Source organism: Oryzias latipes, chromosome 4 (genome assembly GCF_053564925.1).
Source record: "Oryzias latipes strain Hd-rR chromosome 4, Olatipes_Hd-rR_3.1".
Taxonomy (NCBI): Eukaryota; Metazoa; Chordata; class Actinopteri; order Beloniformes; family Adrianichthyidae; genus Oryzias; species Oryzias latipes.
The window spans coordinates 33,512,486-33,533,233 of NC_136240.1; the positions used below are offsets into that span (position 1 = coordinate 33,512,486).

A 20,748-nucleotide genomic window follows, 5' to 3' on the forward strand; every position below is an offset into this window, starting at 1 on the left:
ACACACAGACTCGGTGCAATGCTGCCCTGATCCTAATTGGAAGCATTTGGGGCAAAAAAAAAATGCTGATTACTAATCCTGGTTTTTAAATATTCGCTTTAAACTTAAATATTTTCAAAAACATAAAATTAAATTAAAATCCAGCAACAAGAATCGAATTCCACGTTCCTGTTTTTCATTAGTGTAATAAAAAAACTGAATTTTGGGGGGGGTATAAAAAAGAATTTTTCTATTCTCTTTCATTCACAAACATTTATTAATCTCTTTATTACAACAGAAAATGACCTATAAACATTGAAGTGTTTATCTATTGGCAACACATGACACAACTGTATGTTTCACAGGTTCATTTGTGAATAAAGAGGACCGCACAAGTAAAAGGCTGAGAGGCATTACGCTCTGTAAGATCACACGACCTACGTGTCCACTGACAACATGACATGATAGAGTCACAAGTTCACCATGTAGAGGAGACCAGGATGGATTATTATTATTATTACTATTATAATTTTAATTTCAGAAACCGCCTTCTTGGGTTTCCATGTGCTTTCTAAGTAAAAACCTGAGTTTTTGCCGTATCTAGGTCAACAACAACAGTGCCATTTTCTCACGATGAAAAAAAAACAACACAATAGAAACCATATTTCACTTCAATTCTATTTAGAAAAATGAGAGTGATCCCCGTGAAAACTTTAAATATCTGAATATTCATTTTTCTTCCGCCTGTTTGAATAAAGGCCGCATAGCAAACCAGATGAAAAAATCTAAACCATTTTTTTCTGCTTCTGTCTCCCAGTTTTATACACATATGTACAGCCCATAAATAAACTCCTCTTCCTCTGTCAGAAAACATGGAGTAAAAAAAATCAGTTTTTCTTCAGTAAGGATGTCCACCTTACCTTGATTTTTTTTTTTACAACCACGCCAAATTGTTTCTTTTTTGATAATACCATTTTCATTTTTTGTGTTTTTTAGAAAGGACAAGTGTTCATATTTGGGTTTTTGGTGGGGAAAGTCTGGGGCGCTGCTTGTACCGCGCTCTCCTGCGGTAAGTTCAAGTGAGTGGAGGCAGAGGCCAGGGCCGGGGTCAGCATGGCCAGAATCTGAGCCTGGCTGCCCGCCTGCGCGCTGTAGGACGCGCTGCTGGAGTTGGACGCTCCGATGATGTTGTCGATGGAGAACGAAGGCCGGGTCGGGGTGCTGGAGTCTGTCTTGAGGGGCGGCAGGGACGGACTCAGTTGGGGATAAAATGGTTTTCTTAAATCTGCTCCCAGGAGGGAGGGGAGGTGGTGTGGCGCAGGGAAGATGGAGGCAGATGTGGGCAAGGTGCAGTGGGTGTTGGGGAATGGAAACGAGCCACCCGAATGGTGTGGATGGTAGGCGCTGTGGGCTGCGTGGAAGTTCTGCAGTTGCAGCCCGTAGTTGTATCCATATGGCCCGTATCCAAAACCTGGAAGAAAGCCGCCAGAGTCCCTGAGGATTTCATTATTTTGATGCCTCTTGAAACGTTTCCTTCTGCGCAAAAAGCTCCCGTTGTCGAACATGTCTGCGGAATCAGGGTCCAGGGTCCAGTAGTTGCCCTTCCCGGGGTTTCCGGGCTCCCGTGGGATTTTCACAAAGCAGTCGTTCAGAGAAAGGTTGTGACGGATGGAGTTCTGCCACGCGGGGAATTTTTCCCGGTAGTAGGGGAATCTGTTGCTGATGAACTCGCAGATCTCGCTGAGAGTCAGGCGCTTCTTGGGGCTCTGCAGGATGGCCATGGTGATCAGGGCGATGTAGGAGTAGGGCGGCTTCACGAGGGCACTTTTCCGGGGTTTGTCCCCGGTCACGGCTCCTGCCTCCGCGCCGGCGCCCAGCTGCTCGGAATCCCTGAGCCCGGGAGACTCAGCCCTGTCGGCCGCGTTCTGGGAGAAGTTGTCGTCCGAGTCGGGTTCCAGGCTGAACTCCCGGTGGATGAACTTTCCGTCCTTCCCGACGGTGACGTCCCCGCCGACCACATCGATGTCCACATCTTCGGACAAAGCAGAGCTGTCGGACATATCCGTCCCCAAAGTCATCCTTGGTGACGCCGCTTCTCTTCCCCCTCTCCCAGATTCCTTCCCTCTCTCTTGCTACTGAGCGAGAACGCGCGCGCACTCTCCCCTGCTCCCTACAACCACACCAGCATTTATGTTGCAGCAGCTTTATCTCCAGCTAACGAGAGCACGCATGGCTAGAATCAATGAGAAAGACAGAAAACTCTTTGACCTGTGATTCCAGCGCCTCCCTGGCTTCCGCTGCTGCAGTCTGTCAAGGCCGGGGGAAAGAAAACTTCTGATTGTCACGCGCGCAAAGCGACAATTCAGTGTCTCGTTCCGTAGAAAACTTCTCTTGCGCGGCGTCGTTTTTTCGTCGGGGATCACTTTGGAAAGGCTGCGTCTTGGTTATCCAAACGTCTTCGACAAACGGCTTTTACGCACGGGATTGGGTAGGTATCCGACCACAATGTCACACTACCCTCCTTTGCTCTCAAAAAGTATTTATAGGACTACGCTGATCACGTGGTCTTTGAGTCACTGTAACCAGGAACTGAGTGGATTTTTTTCTAAATATACAATTAAATTGGATTCTTTTAATTTCTTTTTTTCTTTTTTAAAGTGTTTTGGCATTAAGTCAAAATATCAGAAAAGGCCTAAATATTCTGCATGTCTGAAAATAAGATCACACATTTTAATTTTACAAGTAAAGATGGTTTCTGCTCTTATCAATTCACGTCTTTTTTTCTTTACCTTTAATCAAATGAGAGAAAAACGTGAAGGTCGAAATGAGTCGAGGACAAGAAAACCTGTAGACGGTTGTAAATAAAATACCCGTCATGAATACAACTTTTAAGAATAAAGAAAGAAAGAATGAAGGTTTTCGTCACTATTTAAATAATGTTAAAGGTTCTAGGTTAGTTTCTTGAAAATACTGAAATAATGTCTTCAATTTGTTAGTCAGTCACACGACAAACTCGACCAATTCCTGAAAATGTATATTGTTATCTTTCTGGACATTTTGTCTCACTTAGAAGAGCAGAAAAAACAACAACATTATTTTCATTCAGCCGCAAACAGCTGCGTTCATCTTCAGGAATCAAAGGCAAACAGACCTCGATGTCTGCGACGCACGAGGACGTTTTTAGAGCAGAGACGCGCGAGGACAATCCAGGTCATCACACCGCTACGTATACTCCCACATCAGTCAATGACCAGTTAAAATGTGTTTGTTTTTTAAATTATCTTTATGATTATTATTATTATTATTATTATTATTATTATTATTATTATTGTTGTTAATATTCCTGTTATTATTGCCTGAGACACAAATGAAACTGCGATGTGCAGAGCAGCTCTTCAAAAAATGCATATTAATTGTTTATCTTTTACTTTTCCAATATGTATTTAGTTGTATCAATGTCACTGCAGCGACATTATTTTTTCATACTGGAGTTTATTTAATTTAAATATGTGTTTTTATAACCAGGTAACACCCAGCATCATTTTATTTAAGCAGCTGTCATTCAAACAAATTTTAATTTATTTATTTTAATTTGTGTTTTTCAAACTAAGCAAAAATAAATGAACCATCTTCATAAAATGAGTTTTTTATGGGGGGGGGGGGTTACTATGTAATGTTTTAGAAACGTTTGTATTTATTATTGAATAACTTGTCTGTTTGTTTTAGAGTAAAATGTTATCTGCAGCAGCTCAAAACAATGATTTGTTTACTTTTAATAACTAAGTAATTTAAAATAATTTAGTTTAGTTTTATTTATTTTTTACAAGCAATTGTTCACATAAATGATTATATTTGCTTGTAAACGTTGAAAATGTTATTTGTGCAATTATAAATGAATACTTTCAATTATTATTTATTATACATTTATAAATATTTGTGTTATTATTCCTGAAGTCTGAATATTCCTGGACCTTCATCTTTCATTTGTTTCTGAGTTCGGATTTTCTGCTGGACTCTCCTCCGCTCAGTCATTTGTGGTGTTAGTGCGCCCCCTGCTGTTCACTCAGCATAAAAGGTTCATTCGTGGTTTCAGTTCATTTTCCAGCAAATGAGTTTTTGTTTTCTTATCAGGTAACTGCAGCAATACACGGTTTATTTGTGCTTTATTTTTTTAAACCTTGTTTTTAATTGAAAGAACTTTTTTTTTTTCCATCAGGGAAACGCATTTAGACAAATGTGCTTATTTCACCAAAAGAAACAAAGAAATCCCTCTTTTACTGTCCACAGGTTTGCCTCATTGGTGTCCCTGAAGGATTTTTAACCTCCAGCTGGAGCAGATTAATACTGAGCCCGTGTCCTGACATTAAGATATAAAAATATATCTTGTTCCCACAGATTAATATCTTGTTCCCACAGGTTATTATGTCGTTCGCACGAAATACTATTCCGTTCCCACAAGATACTATTCCGTTCCCTCAAAATACTATTCCGTTCCCTCGAAATGATTAACTCGTGCGAACGCAATAATTATGTCGTTCGAACGCAATAATTAATCCGTTCGAACGCAGTAATTATTCACGTCATAAGTCATACACGCGGATATGCTCTCTGTACGCCGGCAAAAGCCGCTTTCAGCGGTAACTTCCGTGTCTCTGTGACCCATATTCGTTCAAAAAAGGAACATGAAAAACAAAAATGATCACTTTATTACCGTCTCAATGAATATAAGAAAAATATCAATAGATTTATGATAACTAGGCTGCTTTGTCAAACGATAGCTCCTGCTAGGCTACTACTAGCGCCGCCGCAGAGCTCTTTGATGTATGCCGGCATTTGGGCAACTGGCTGGTCTGTTGTCAGACAGCTGATATTGTAGTTTAGGGTCGAACAGGAATAATAATATTCAGGACTTGTCTTTTATTAACTTTAGCAGTCAGTATCTTTACATTCGAAGGCTATTAGGATACATGCTAACTGACTAGCCGATCATTGATCCTGTTATTAATTTACGTCATAGATTTACAGCAGATACCTTCACATTTCTGTCTGTGTGTGTCTCATTACATTGCATTGAAGACACGGAGGATGTTTAGAGAACAGATTTATTTATTTCAAAAAGCACAAAGCATTCATCGTATTCACGTTCATTCACATGATGATGATCTCTGGTACGCCCTCAGTCATCTTGCTGCAAAAGCCGCTTCCTGCCGCTACTTCCGTGTCTCTGTGAGCATTTAATAGGGGTAAAAATAAAAGCAAGAATGGTCGATCTGTTATTGTCTCGATGACAATCTGAAAAATATCATATTAAGCTGGCTGCTTCGCCGAAAGCACTTACCTTTAGCTTGTAGCATAACAACAATGGCAGTACGTCACGTTTCCCAGAATGCTTTGCGGCCAACCATTGGTCTTGTTGTTAGACCTTGGTCACAGGGACACGGTGATTGGCCAATGATTGGCAGGAAAGCATTCTGGGAAACGTGACGTACTGCCATTGTTGTTATGCTACAAGCTAAAGGTAAGTGCTTTCGGCGAAGCAGCCAGCTTAATATGATATTTTTCAGATTGTCATCGAGAAAATAACAGATCGACCATTCTTGCTTTTATTTTTACCCCCTATTGAATGCTCACAGAGACACGGAAGTAGCGGCAGGAAGCAGCTTTTGCAGCAAGATGACTGAGGGCGTACCAGATGATGTGAACGTGAATACGATGGATGCTTCTGTGCTTTTTAAAATAAATAAATCTGTTCTCTAAACATCCTCCGTGTCTTCAATGCAATGTAATGAGACACACACAGACAGAAATGTGAAGGTATCTGCTGTAAATCTATGACGTAAATTAATAACAGGAAATGATCGGCTAGTCAGTTAGCATGTAGCCTAATAGCCTTCAAATGTAAAGATACTGACTGCTAAAGTTAATAAAAGAAAAGTCCTGAATATTATTATTCCTATTCGACCCTAAACTACAATATCAGCTGTCTGACAACAGACCAGCCAGTTGCCCAAATGCCGGCATACATGATCAAACAGAGAGCTCTGCGGCGGAGCTAGCCTAGCAGGAGCTATCGTTTGACAAAGCAGCCTAGTTATCATAAATCTTTTGATATTTTTCTTATATTCATTGAGACGGTAATAAAGTGATCAATTTTGTTTTTCATGTTCCTTTTTTGAACGAATATGGGTCACAGAGACACGGAAGTTACCGCTGAAAGCGGCTTTTGCCGGCGTACAGAGAGCATATCCGCGTGAATGACTTATGACGTGAATGACTTATGACGTGAATAATTACTGCGTTCGAACGGATTAATTATTGCGTTCGAACGACATAATTATTGCGTTCGCACGAGTTAATCATTTCGAGGGAACGGAATATTATTTTGAGGGAACGGAATAGTATCTTGTGGGAACGGAATAGTATTTCGTGCGAACGACATAATAATCCGTGGGAACAAGATATTAATCTGTGGGAACAAGATATATTTTTATATCTTAATGTCAGGACACGGGCTCCGTAGATTAATAATGGGGGGGAAAGGTTCACCAATCAGGACAACTGCGCACGAGCAGGCCTATCGGAACATTTCGATTTCAAAGCTCAACAAATCCGCGCGCTGAATTGACTGCGCTTTGGGGGTTTGCTGCCCTCTAGCGGCGCAGAATGCAAACCCCACTTAGTGTCGACATTTGAGTCTCGAACACATTTTTGAGTCAATGAACCTGAGTTTAGTCCAAATCTGTTTTTAATGCAATGCGTTTTTTTGTTTTTGTTATTTTGCTTTGAGTTATTGATTTTTAATATGCTCTGTGTTGTTGTCTACATATGTGCTTTTTTGTTTATTTTTCTTTCTTGAATATTATATGCAATGTTTGGATACGACTTCATTGTCACCAATGACCCCCCCCCCCCCCCCCCCCCCCCCCAAACGCTTGGCGCGGTGACCACGGCTGCATCTCAGCTTCACATGTGTGTATTTCTGTGGTTTTTCTGATCTTGTTCGGGTTGGACTGGAACGACATCTCGTATGTCAGTGAAAGCTGATTTTTTTTTTGAATAGCACTAAGATCCAAATTTCAAGTGTCACTTCTTTTGCAAGAGCAACTGTTTTGTTGCCAGGAGGTCAGTTGGATTCTTATTTCTATTCCTGTTTTACTTTGCTGCAACAGTAAATAATATTTTTGAATATTAATAATTTTGCGTTTTTTTTTACAAACTGTTTAGTGTTTGTTTATAACCCTTTAAAATAAACTGCTTATGTAATTGTTTTTTTTTTTTAATTTAGTTAGATAAAAGTAGGTGGCACAAATAAATCATTTGTAAAGTATTATATGTAAAGTAGTATAAATTTAAATGTGGGAGGATAGAGGAAGTTTCACAGGGGAATTTATATATATATATATATATATATATATATATATATATATATATATATATATATATTTCAATTCTGAAATGAACAAAATGAGACGTTTTCAAGAAAAAATTTTTACATTTCAATCTCTCAAGAACAATTTGAGTTAATAAATGTAATAAAAGTTGTCCTCTATGAGGAGAAGGAGCACAGAAAAAGTTCCAAGAGTTTTGTTGTTGCATCAAATAAGCTTATCAACGTATAAAAAAGTATAAAAAGGAAGATTTTATTTCAAAACAACAGTCAAAGAACGATTATTTTTAATTAAAAAATATTTTTACACCAACAGTTAGACTAATGATGGCATTATTTACACAGAAAAACATCCAACAACAAACATGTAAACCTATAAAAAGAGATTTCATCAAGTCGTGATGCAGATGAAGTGACGCTGTGGTGGAATGTGTCAGTGGCTTCTCTTCAGCCGGAATGTTTGATGTCTGACCTACAGGAAGTAAGCGAACTATTTTCAGGTCATTTTGGTTCTTTTGGCGCAAAGGTTCCTCACATGTAGCGCTCCAGTCCTGACGCAAAGTTGGCCTGGCGCATGTAGCCGCTGTTGTAGGAGTTCATGGAGCTCGGGAGGCCCAGCAGCTGCTCCGCGTGCTCGGCGCAGGATCCAGGGCGCAGGGCGGGCAGGGGCAACCGGTTGCTCGAGCAGTACACCTGGGAGCCCCCCGGGGAGAAGCCGGCCTGGCTCATGGAGGGCAGGTTGGGAGGAGAGGCCGAAGAGGAGGAGTAGGGGTACCCTGCACTCAAGCTGGAGGAGAGGTTCCCGCTGTTCCTGTTGAGCATGTTCGCTGACGGGTTGACGGTTTGAGTCTGGAAACAGGCGGACGGGTCGGTGCCCGTGACAGAGCAGCTGGAGGTCATGGTACTCAGGTCTCCCAGCGCCTGGGAGTTGAGCTCCGCCGAAGGGCCGCTCTGCACCACCGCCTGCTGACTGATGAGGTTGTCGATGCTGAACATCCGCGGCTGTCCTTGGCTGACCCCGGCGGGGTTCTGGTAGTGATGCAGCATCGCCGGATGCGGGGACGCAGACGTTAGCTGGGACCCATACCCCGAGCCGATCCCTGCGTAAAGGCTGTTCGGGTAGGAAGGCCGGCCCATCGGCGTCGGGGTGAAGGCGCTAGAGTTCTGCATGTATCCGGGATAGGTACTCACATCTGTGCGCTTGAACCGTTTCCTTCTCCTCAGAAAGCTGCCGTTGTCGAACATGTCCTCGGCTGCGGGGTCCAGGGTCCAGTAGTTGCCCTTGCCGGGCCTCCCGGGCTCCCTGGGGATCTTCACAAAGCAGTCGTTGAGAGTCAAGTTGTGGCGGATGGAGTTCTGCCACTTCTTGGAATTCTCTCTGTAAAACGGAAACCGCTCCATGATGAACTTGTAAATACCCCCCAGCGTCAGCTTCCTCTCGGGGGAGTTGGCGATGGCCATGGCGATGAGAGCGATGTAGCTGTAGGGAGGCTTGCCCCTCTGGACGGGCCTCTTCCTGCGGCGGCTGCCTGACGGCAGGTGCTCCTCCGTCTGACCGACAGCGCCTCCGTCCTCCGCGCTCGGACTGCCCCCACGGGGCTCCAACTTGATCAAAATCCCGTCTTTGGACCGAGACTGCAGCCCCGCAGGCAGCGGGGAGTCCAAGCTGACGCCGGGGGACATGACGCCAGGACTTGCCTCTGGCTCTGCGGGCGAGGGCTCTGCGGTCATGTTGCACATGCCAGAGAAGTAGGAATAATTTGCCAGATTCATAAAAGACTCAAAGGTGGGCTCTCATTGGACTGGAAAAGGGATCGAAGCAGGTGCGGAGGTCTCCCTGGCCTGCAGGTTATTGGGCTGGCGCGCGTCTGTCCAGGTGAGAGAAAGGCGTTGACAGTTTTATAAGACGGGGCAGGAGTGACGCCAGTGGGCCCACAGTGACGAGTGAGGCAGGAGGACCCACACCCACCTACCCACCCCAAAAAGAAAAACTAACAGAAACAATGACTGATTAAAAGTATTATTTTTCTGTGCGCATTTTACTTGGTCTCTGATTTGTGACACTGTTCTCTGGCCTTTCTGGTAACTGAAACAGCTATAGAGCCGAGCCGAGCCGCGCCGCGCCACTCTGAGAAAGGACAGTCAATCCAGCAATTGAAAAATAACAACAAGTTGCTGAAAACACGCAATTGAGCAGCGAAAGCCTTTGAGGGAAGAAAAGTAAATATGGCTTCATTTCATTTTGCTTTACTGAGAGTGATGATCAAACAGCCCCCTTGGCAGAGCAGATGTGTTATCTTATGGATTTTGAAGTCAAAACACTAGTGCGCGCAGTTGGTATGCAGACAACACCCTTTAAGCACCAGAAAGTGATAGTGCTTCCATTGGATTGTTTAGGCAAACAGAGGGGGACGTTAACTTCTGTTGTGTTGGATGGTGTGAATGCAGGATGGATAAACAGATCAGGGGGGAAGCCTCCATGTATGATGGACTTCAAAGGTTGGATTTAAGCCAGACCAGATCTTCTACAATGATTTGTCTTAAATCTTTATTTAAAAATAGGATTTACAACATTTTCATTCTCCAATTTTATTTAGCTGCGCCTCATAGACTAAACTAAGAAAGAAAAAAAGTTTTAAAAAAACAACAAAAATTGGTGACACAAAATGTGCTACTTATCATCTCAGACTGTTCTTTTAGATGTGTCACCACCATCCTGTCCCTGCCAATGCACAGCTGCTGTCTAACCCCCCTCCCATCACACAGATGACTGTACACCCCTCCCGGCCACAGCTCAGACATCACTAAGCCCAGCTAGCGACTCACAGCCAGTGGCTAACAGCTTCAGACAGGCGTGGGAGCGGGGATGTATCCGAGCAGGATCTGCCCAGAGCTGCCAGGTCAGGCAGGACAAACAGGGGCTCAGGCCAGGAAACGAGGTCCTCTGCCCTGGGGGCTATGGCCTCTTACTAATCCCCCCTCCCAAATCGTCGCCACCACCCTGTCACAGCCTCCCCACACCTCCACACAATATTCATTTTTTAACACCATCTATTTTGTGTGTGTGATGAAAACCATGCAGACTCATTCTTTCGGTTAAAAAAAAATCAGAATTGATGCCATCAAACCAAAACAAATCAACATCCCAAAAACATCAATGTTGGATTTATCCAACAGGTTGCTATGGTAACCGTTTATCAGACTTTCTGCTTTTGGTGGATTATTTCTGCTTGATTCCAAAAGCTTTGCTTTTCAAGCTTTGGATGCAAACAGTTTTTTCCTCATCCAAGGCAAAGAGTTAAAGACCCACCCAGATCAAAATGCTGTTTTTGGTGTTTTTAACGTGTTGTGGCATTTTCTTGATGATAGAAGACATAAATAAAGAAAGTTAAGATTAAAGGGTCTATACCATGCAAACCATTTTTTTAAAAACTTTTAAGGGTATAATAAAGTTCAATTCCTCTATAACAGAAACCCCAAAATGGTATTTTGATTAGTTAATGCATTTCTGTGTATTCCTCTGAAAAGCTGCTCTCTGAGCACCAGCCCCTCCCAATTGGATTACGAAAACGAGTGAATTCTCACATTGTGACATCACAAAGTGGAACCGCCCCTTCCAGGAAGAGTCTGTGCCGCCAGCCCCGCCCCAAGGCTAACACACACACCCACTGTCTCCGCAGTGATCGGCAAAAACTCTTTCCTTTTCTGTGCACAATACGCACATCCATCTTTGCAAAAGTTTGGATGCCGTTTGCTATCGTGGGGGAAATGCAAACATGCTGCAGAGGCCGACTATAGGCTGACGTCATGAAATGGGCAGCACCCACATGAAGCGAAAGGCGGAGCCTCAGACATCGAAAAGAGCGCAGGAAAATAATTACTATTTAATAAAGATTGTTCTTTTGCCAAATGTAATATATGATCAAAAACAGGGATCTTGCTTACTACAGAAGGCTTAAGAATATCATATAAAATTGCATTTCTCAGTATTTCTTTATTCAAGATCGTGAACATAGGCAAGGCAAGGCAAGGCAAGTTTATTTGTATAGCACAATTCGTACACAAAGTAATTCAAGGTGCTTCACAAAACAGAAAAATGCATTAAAATCACAATACATCATAGAAATAATCAACATAAAATTTACTTTAAAAGAAAAGGAAAAAAAAAAAAACAGATTAGAAAAAAGAAAAAAGATAGAAAATATGCTGGGCGGGGCCACAAGCTCCCTGCTCTGGTCCATTCTGATCGTCTCTGTCAGAGAAGTAAATTCATGGACGTCTTTGTTTTCCTCGTCTGAGCTGGAATCTGGATCAGAACTGAACGGAAGGATAGTTCAGATATTACTTGCCACTTTTGTTGCACAGCTAATGTTAGGTTTGGGATGTGAGGGGCTGTAAGCTAGAGGGCAGAGAGTGTAAACCCGTGGCGACAGGCTTTCTCTTGCCATCAGTCCCACCCACGAATTCCTAGAAAATGACACAGGATTTGGATTTTGACAAACCTCATTAAAAGACCACCGGCAACACTTAGAAGATAGATCAGAAGATGATCGGAGTGGGACTTTAAGAACACGTGTAGAGCAGATGAAGGTGATTTTATCTGAAAATGATCAAGGATTTCATTTAAAAAAACAGGTGGAAGAAAAAAAGTATATCAAACATGTGGAGAAGTTCTAAAATCTTTTAAAAAATAACCAAGTATTGAAAATTTTCAGAAGTTGACAACAACATGCTTCAAAACGTGAAGCGCATGACAGTTTCTGGTTTCACACTTATGGACATTTTTAGAACACCTGAAGCAGGTTTTCTTTTTGTCTTTTAATGTTTGATCGTATAACTCACCAGAATTTAGGGAGCCTGCCAGCAAAGACTCAGCGACAGCTACTACCCCCCCAGGTGTCATACTATTGAACCCCCAATGGTGACTTCAAGGATCACAGCCGGACACGTGCAACAATGTGTGCGGTAACACCCCCCATTCATTCATTCATTCATTCGTTCATTCATTCATTCATTCTTACACTCACCTGGTCTCCCGGCCACTTTTTGCATCTGGTCTCCTCATGTGCAGCCATGTTGACGGACTAACAGAAGGAATTTTTGTATTTCTCCAACCAGAGTAGGGGGCGGTGCTCCTATAGGAAGAGAAAAACTTGTTTGATTGCATGAGAATTGCTTTAATATACTTCACATTACCAGTCATTCATTCATCTTCTAATCCATTTTTTCCCTTTCGGGGTCACCGGGTAGAAAGGAGCCTATCCCGGCCACTTGCGGGGGAAGGCAGGGGACACCCTGGACAGGTCGCCAGTCTGTCGCAAGGGCCACAACCACACACCCATGCACACTCACTTTCACACAATTTAGAGTCATAACCTATGAAGCAGGTTTGTGGGCAGGTGCTGTGAGGCAAGAGCACTAACCACTGCGCCACCGTTACCAGCCTTTTTTTTTTTAAATCCACAGTTCCCAGAGGCCTGCCCCTTCATCTTTGGTTTCATTGAAAAGCCCCAAATATCCTCTGGATGTAGAGGCCAAATTGAGTGAATTCAGTAGTATGCAGCGGTTTGCGGTGGTTGGGACGTATTCCGGTTTAGAAATGTCCTCTACAGAGGAAACATTTGCATTGCTGGGAGTCAGGAGGAATGAAGCAGGAAGTTCTCTTCAACAGAGGGGTCCTGAAACCATGCAGTCATTCCTCTCATAAGATCCTGAGCTATACGTCTTTCTGTGAATGAAATAGCTTTATAGCAAATACTGATGACTCAGTGACAGTAGCTTTAAAATCTGCACAGAAACAAAGCAACCATCAATCCCATTCACTGATTTGCCTGAAGCTGACGGCCCAGTCAGTTCGTTTTCTCCTCTGATGAAATCCTGAGTGGAGGGTGAGAAGAACAGACGAAGTTGCTGAGCAAACACTTGGGATCCAGTCACTCGCAAAGTGGCTCCAGGGGATTGGGGGGGGGGTTAGGGGAAAATAGGGGGAATGAAAGAGACAGAGAGCGGGATGCGAGGAGAGAAAGGCACATGAGAGTGCGCACAACCTTTTTCTTGCTCAAGCTCATCAAGTACGGGCCAGGGCTCCTGAAAACGGAGGGATTAGCTGGACACCGAGGCTGCTCCGGGCGCGGCCACCTCTGCTCACTCCTGCACTGCACGCTACACTGCTCTGCTATAGCAGGGGACCCGGTTCTCACACACAGGAGACCCGCAAGCTCATGGGCTGCTCTATTATTTCAAAGAAAATTTTTAATTTTAATCACACTTGTTAAAGTGCCGTTCCAGAATTGGAGGACATTTGTCCAAATGCTGTTTCTGACTAAATTTGATTTTCTTGAGATCAAATCTACAAAAGCTGAGAGAAAATAATTCTGGAAAATGATTTAAAAAAATACCAAATAGGTCTTAAGAAACCCCCCCGAATGCAAATACTCCCTTATCCCACCCCTAATGTCCACCATAAATGTTGAATAAAACAGTTCAATTAAATTTAAAGCATTTTTTTGTGTTAACTGTTTCATTTGTGTCTCTTGTAATTGTTGAAACATTTGTTTCCAATAATAAATATTATTATAATGGATTGATTATTGGATTATTATCCCCATTATAATGGATTATTATAATGGATTTATTATGGACAATAATTGATTAATCAATGAATCAATTTCTATTCAAAGGATCAAACAGGATTGATCCACCTGAGGCAGAATCAAATCAAATCAATCTAAACCATTAAAAAAAATCCTTTCTAAACGAGATGAATCTATAATATGGATATTGGAAAATACCATTTGGATAATAATAGTGGATTAGATTTATCTGCCCTTTTTCTTGGTGCTCAAAGTGCTAACAAAGTGTATTCATTCACTCCTCATTCATACTTGGTGATGGTAAACCACTGATGTAGCCACAGCTGCTCTGGGGCAGACTGACAGAGGCGAGGCTGCCAGTTTGCACCTATGGCCCCTCTGACCATCACCGGGACATTCATACACATTCACACACCAGTGGAGCCACACTGGGGGCAGGAAGGGTGTCTTGCCCAAAGACACAACGATAGCTGACTGGGGGAGCGGGGATTTCTCTCTGAGTCACACTGGTTGAAGTTGTGACTAAAAATGTCCTGGATCCATTTCAGGTCAGTCAATTGGATTGAATCAATTTGTTTAATATTGACTAAGAATCGTATCAGAAACCACAAATTATGATATGAATCGAATGGTTGTTAAAATGAATCATTACATCCCTAATTGTTATCCATGGTTGGTGTGACCCACAACACGCATGCACCACTGTTACCATGACCATTTAATCGTGGTAGAAGAGGTATGTAGCAGGGAATAACATGATGCTCTGGACTTGACATCATCTATTATTGATGAATATGTAGCAGAAAATCAGAAAATGAAGGTTTACTTTTCATGATCTTTGAAACTCAAATGTCCAATTCTGGAACAAACACAAAGCTTGAAGAATGTTTGTTTGTCATCAGACTGACAAGAAGAGAAGAGAATTTAAAGTTGGAAACAGATAACCATTACGTGTGTTTTGTGTCCTTTCAGTTTGTTTAGCATCTCAGGCTGATGATGAGACATCGCAGCAAAGGGTGACGTGGCGGCTCTCCCACCTCTGCCCCTGAGACGTCCAGGAAATCCCCTAAATCTTTGAGGGTGGCAGCAAGGAAGCTGCCTGACATTCACAAGACCGAACGCCGATCTCAGGTTAAAGCCTGCTGAGATAAGCACCATCATTAAACCATTAGGACGCAGGCATCTTGAGCACAAGGTGGAAAATGTGGCTGCAGACTGAGAGATGAAGCCAACGGTGTTCACTCATCAGCGACAAAGTAGAGATTAGAGAGAACTTCAAATCATGGGTGTTTGTTTTTATTATTGTGCCTCAGCAACAGGTTCAAATGTCAAAAACATGAGGATCACAAAAATCAAATCTTCTTTTCCTTCTAAAAGTAAAATTCAATGCAATAACTGGAGCCGTAGCAAAGTAAAGTGCCCCATGTTTCAAGAAAAAATGTCTTATTTTCTGTCTTGAAAGAAAATATTCTTGTTCAGAAAGTTTTTTAATAGCAAATTAATCTGAGTTTAAGAAACCACGTCTAAAGTAAGTGATTGGAATTCGTTTCTTAAAATAAGAAATCCTGGTAAGACCATTTTTCTTACCACATTGACAGATTTTTCCACCTATTTACAGAAAACTTTTTACAAAAAGTTTTTGGAATTTTTGACTTATTTCAGGGGGGCTATTTTTACAGTGTAGCAGTCCATGCTTCTGGTTAAATGAAACAATCTGCACCGTGACTTTTCAGGGGAAATGTTCATTCAATGTTTGGTGACATAATAAAACAAAAATCAGCTAATGATGACACATTAACCTGATCTTATACTGATATGTTTTAGGTCACCAATTGTTCTTGTTTGTTTTCAGCTTCAAGGAAAACGTGGTATGTGAATTCAAACACAGAAACTGGGCTGCACGGTGGCGCAGTGGTTAGCGCTCTGGCCTCACGCCAAGAAGGCCCCCGGTTCAAGTTCAAGGGGACTTTTCTGTGTGGAGTTTGCATGTTCTCTCCGGGGTCTCCGGCTTCCTCCCACCGTCCAAAAACATGCTTCGTAGGTTAATTGGCAACTCTAAATTGTCCATAGGTGTGAATGGGTGTGTGATTCTGACCCTACGACAGACTGGCGACCTGTTCAGGGGACAACCTGAACAGGGGACACCCTGAACAGGTCCATAAGTGGCCAGGATAGGCCCTGGCAGCCCCATGATCCCGAAAGGGAACAAACGGAAGAAGATGAATGAATGACACAGAAACTGCTCATCCAAATTTTGTCAAGGTGAAAGATCCACCTCTGTTCTTTCCAAGATTTTGGCACAAAAGTTGTTGGTTGAGGAGAAAATCTTCCAGCTCTCCTGTAGCACAAATATGTCTGTTCACTGTGTTAGGTTTGGAGTAAGTTGGACCCAAAACGCAGACAGGGATTTAGTTTGGAGTTGTGAAATTTATTGTGTGAGGAAGAGAGGTTTGGCTCTGGCATTGGCTTTGGTTCTTTGGCGTTGGCTTTAGCGTGGGCCTTGGCTTTGATCAGTGAGTCCTTCGTGGAAGCAGACGAACCGACAATGGCTGGGTGGCGTGCTGGACCAATATAGGTTGTCTAAATGCCAAACAGGTGTGAATGATCAGGTCCTCAATCAGGTGTGCGAGGGCGACCCTGACACCTGACGCACTGCCCATTAAGCTTTTTAAACATAAGTATAGCCCATGATGCTCACACTGGGCAAGCAGGGAGGGGCTTTTTTTCCCTAACATTTACTAGCACATGTCCGACACCTACAGTTTGAAGAGGCTTGGTGTGAAATGTTGCGAGTCCTGCTTCAGGCTACAACACTATTCCGATATTTTAACAACTTGGTGTCAAAGATTTCCGTCCTGACACAAACCACAATTATAAATTTCTCCTTCACGATCAATTTTCAAACGGTTGGCACTTCCGTGAATTAAAAGGGACGCCATCCATACGTCACTACCAAATCAGAGTCCCTGATTGCTAAAAAGTGGACCTGGTTCATCTTTCAACATGCGTTCAATGGGCGCGCGTTTTGTATGTAGAGCTCAAAAACAGTCGTTAAAACTTGCGTAGCGATGGGTTTAACGTGAGAGTAAAAGCCCAAAACGCGCATACGCGCACGTTTACAAAGACTTTTGATTAGCAGCGGTCACTTGACTGCAGGTTTCCAAGTCCAGTGTGAAGGCAGCGTGTTAGATATAAGGGAATAAGACAATCAGAATGACGTTTAAGTGGACATACGGGCGTACTAAGGGCATATATGTATCATGCGTCAGGTCAGTACTCTCACCTTACAAACCGTGGCTTAAGACCACCGTAAGATCATCCGTACATCATAAGTGCGTGAAACTTCCACTAGCCTTATAAATACTTACCAATACATTTACCACATGCACAACAATGGTACGTTCCACTTTCGTGATGTCCCTTGAGGTGGCCAACGAGCCTCAAGGGAACTGCAAGACACATCAACGCTCCCCTTAAGATGCAGCCCCCTTTTCACTACGACCCTCCACGAAAAAACCCGTACGGGTCAACCCCACGTACACGAGTATGTGGCTAAGTCCTGAGGTTTAGCAGAGGTTTAGATGTTGCCAGGAAGCTTTTCTGTAGATGTTTCCAACACCTTTCAAGGAAGGATCTTTATAGCAGATGTGGACCTTGAAAAACAGGTTATGCTTCTCCCCTCCCTTGGGAACACCCCGCTAGTCCCTCTCATGAGCTGAAAGAGATCATTTGGAGGAAAGACAAGAGGAGGAGGCTTGGAGATCTGTCCCAGTCCCTGCTCTGCTCATCATCTCCACTCCTCTGAGATCATCAGTCTCATTGCGCTCACCTGTGTAGGACCCTCCAGACCTTTAGTCATCGTCTCTGCAGTCTGACCTGCTGTTGTGTCCCTGACCGAGTGCCCATGAGCTCCGCCCCCTCCTGTTGCTCGCCTTGATCTTTTGGAGAACTTTGGCGGTGGAAGTACTACTGGAATACTTTTCTTTGCTCATCCCTGGACCTTCTCTGCTCAAATCTGAGCAGGCATTCTCCCTTTTCTCCATCCATCTGTTGCTAAGATGACATCTGTGCCGACAAAAGCTCCCTTTACTCCCAGCTCTTCCCTCCTGCCAGGGCCTAATAAACTTTTTCACTTAAATGTTAATATTAACAATCATTAGGGCAAAAACAGCAGCAGCACAGACATTTAGCTGCTGTCAGGACTAACTGAGACTCAACAAACATCAGAGGGTGCCCTTATGACACTTTAAACAGCCCCAACAGTTCATCCACACTTCAACTGCTTCCTGAAAGAAGGACCTGAGTGAAAAACAAACAATGGAAACCACACACCCATCAGTTCTACAGCACTGAGGGAAAAAACAGACAGGCTTGCCTGCTAAATCAGAAAACAGCAATGCAAATTTGTATTTTGGAAACGTTATTTGAGGATGAAATTACACGTTTCAGACTCAGGAAGGTTCGATGTCAGGTGTTTGCATCAAAGGCTTTCCACTAAATGCAGTTTAAACTGCTGTTGGCTTAACACTAAAAATCTGTGTGCAGCAGAAGCATTCCTGATGCACACAGACTGGGTGATGAGTAACCGTTTACTGCAAGTGAAGGATAGAATGCCTGATTCTTATTTATTCTTAATTTTTATTATTCATGATCATAAAAATCTGTGCTTCAGGGTCTTCAAATAGTTGAGCAGAGTATCAGTGAGGTCACAGTGACATAGATAAAACCTTCGCCGGACGTCAGAGTTTCGGAGCAGAGAGAGGAGGGCTGCAGTCAGAGACAAGGGGTCTCATTCAGTTACTCACTGAATTCTTTTAATGCTGTCTTTCCACAGGCTCTTCTCACTTTCTCCATTCAGACTCTCAGCTGGGACCGAGCCTCCAACTGCAGTTCTGAAAACAGCAAGAGAAAGCACTTTTAAACATTCAAAAACACTTGTTGGGAACAGAAAAAGTTTTCTGCTGGTGGATGGAGACTCCACAACAGCAATGCTCCTGAAAGCTGACGTTGGTTCAGGCATTGCCTGGCGATGAGAGATGGACAGCAAGCCCACGGACTCACAACAGCCGGCTTTATTAGTGTGGGCGTGGAGAGAGCCACGACAAGGCTTAGCCCTCAAACAGACTGATAATGTGGGGTTGGACACACACACACACGTGTAGGATGCACTGACATGCCCCAGTGTCCAACCTTTAACACAAAAATTCATTAGAGAAAGGTCAGAATGGAGCAGCTTTCAAAGCCTGATGTTCAGCAGAAACAGAAAAACCAGTCAAACCTTTTATTTCAGTCACATTATTACATCAGAACATTTACATCATTTATCTCCAGAACTTTTGCTTCTCTGTGTCTTTGGAGGCAAATGGGAGCGAGATTTGGTGTTTGCCATCAAGGACCACACCCACTAACATCCTATTGTCCCACCTGTTGTCAGAACCTGGCTTAAACAGGTGGGATCAGCATGCACTATAGTGTGTAAGACTGCTGCACACAAACTGCCACTTGACTCCAGGTACGAAAGCTGCTAAGCAGAAAGGCACACATGTGATGGGGATGTACACATGCAGGCTTGCATTGAAGGGCTGAGGTTTTTCCGCATCAACTGTATGCTGCAAATCACTACTGAAATGGAAGACTGACTGCAGGGGAGGGAGGGAGAGATCAATCCATCCATCCATCCATCCATCTTCTGGACCCACTGAATCCCTTTTGGGGTCCCATGGTTCCTGTAGCCAACCCAGCTACTGTTGGGCGAAGGTGGGGTTTATCTTGAACAGGTCACCAGTCTGTTGCAGCGCCACACACACACACCTGGCTAGGGGTAATTTGGAGTCATATATACCTATGAAGGCGTCCAGATGCCCGAACCTGGCTCCTTTCGACGTGGAGGAGAAGCGGTTCTACTGGCTCAGCCCTCTCTTAACCACAACGGACCGATACAGCGACTACGGACGCTGCTCTGATCTGCCTGTCTACCTCACGCTCCGGTCTTGCCTCACTTGTGAACAACACCCCCAAGATACTTGAACTCCTCCACCTGGGGCAGGAACACTCCACCCACCCAGAGAGGGCAAACTGCCATCGTATTTGCTACATCACAAATAGGATCTTTTTTAAACAGCATCCTGATTTATAACAATTGAACAAAGAAATACTTGATGCAAATGCAATTTTGAGCTTAATTTTCTTTAAATATGTCCTCTATCCCATAATATTGTTTCTACGGGCTACAGCACAAAAACTATGTATTCATTCAGTTAAACACATGCTTCCTGGAATCCAACTAAGGATAAAAATAGTTTTTAAAGTACAACAGATTGCATTGGATAGTTTTGACCTTTGCTTCCACCTAGTGGTTGAGATCAATTACATGTTTTTTAGTACTGTCTGGGATAACGTCATAAATTAACATGCATACACCATGTCACTTTCTGTTCTCTTCTTTTCTTTTAATGGGTAGTCTTGGGCCTCCTCTCATGACAAGGAATTAGAGTAAACGGTTTTGCTTGTGTGATGTACATTTTTCAAGCCAATTTCTGCAACTTAAAAAGATTAAGTTGTTTAAAATGAATTGAATGCCTTGTAAAACATGCACTTTTAATTGTAAAATTCCAGTGAAGACCCTTAAAGGCAGTTCTTCTGCATCAGGAACAGACTGACAATGCAGATGTGCTTCTTTTCCTGCATCAGTGATCTTTATCATATCAACTTTTCACCTGCAACAATTCTACGCTAAGGCATTTGTGATCAAACATCTCCTTATTCACTGAATGGATTATTTTCTGGTCT

The 20,748-nt window shown here is 43.1% G+C and overlaps 2 protein-coding genes and 1 long non-coding RNA gene across 4 annotated transcripts; all 3 read right to left on the reverse strand.

Annotated features, from left to right (window-relative positions):
- Positions 1-224: 224 nt before the first annotated feature.
- Positions 225-2,501, reverse strand: foxd2 (forkhead box D2). Of its 2 annotated transcripts, XM_011474437.4 has the most exons (2): positions 2,248-2,501; positions 225-2,149 (listed from the first exon to the last, which is right to left on the reverse strand). In XM_011474437.4, exon 2 carries the CDS (start codon positions 2,055-2,057, stop codon positions 972-974), a length of 1,086 nt encoding a protein of 361 aa, XP_011472739.1. In that variant the 5' UTR covers positions 2,058-2,149; positions 2,248-2,501; the 3' UTR covers positions 225-971. The 2 variants fall into 2 exon arrangements, with proteins under 2 accessions (XP_011472739.1, NP_001156634.1); NM_001163162.1 differs by lacking the exon at positions 2,248-2,501 and having other exon boundaries at positions 972-2,056.
- A 2,564-nt stretch (positions 2,502-5,065) lies between these two features.
- LOC144992058 (uncharacterized) lies at positions 5,066-5,588 on the reverse strand. The gene is made up of 2 exons (XR_013655810.1): positions 5,318-5,588; positions 5,066-5,203 (listed from the first exon to the last, which is right to left on the reverse strand). It is a non-coding gene; the product is annotated as an uncharacterized LOC144992058 (long non-coding RNA).
- Positions 5,589-7,897: 2,309 nt separating this feature from the next.
- On the reverse strand, positions 7,898-9,097 carry foxe3 (forkhead box E3). The gene has a single exon (NM_001160457.1). The coding sequence runs from the start codon at positions 9,095-9,097 to the stop codon at positions 7,898-7,900; it is 1,200 nt and encodes a 399-aa protein (NP_001153929.1).
- Between the last annotated feature and the right edge of the window lie 11,651 nt (positions 9,098-20,748).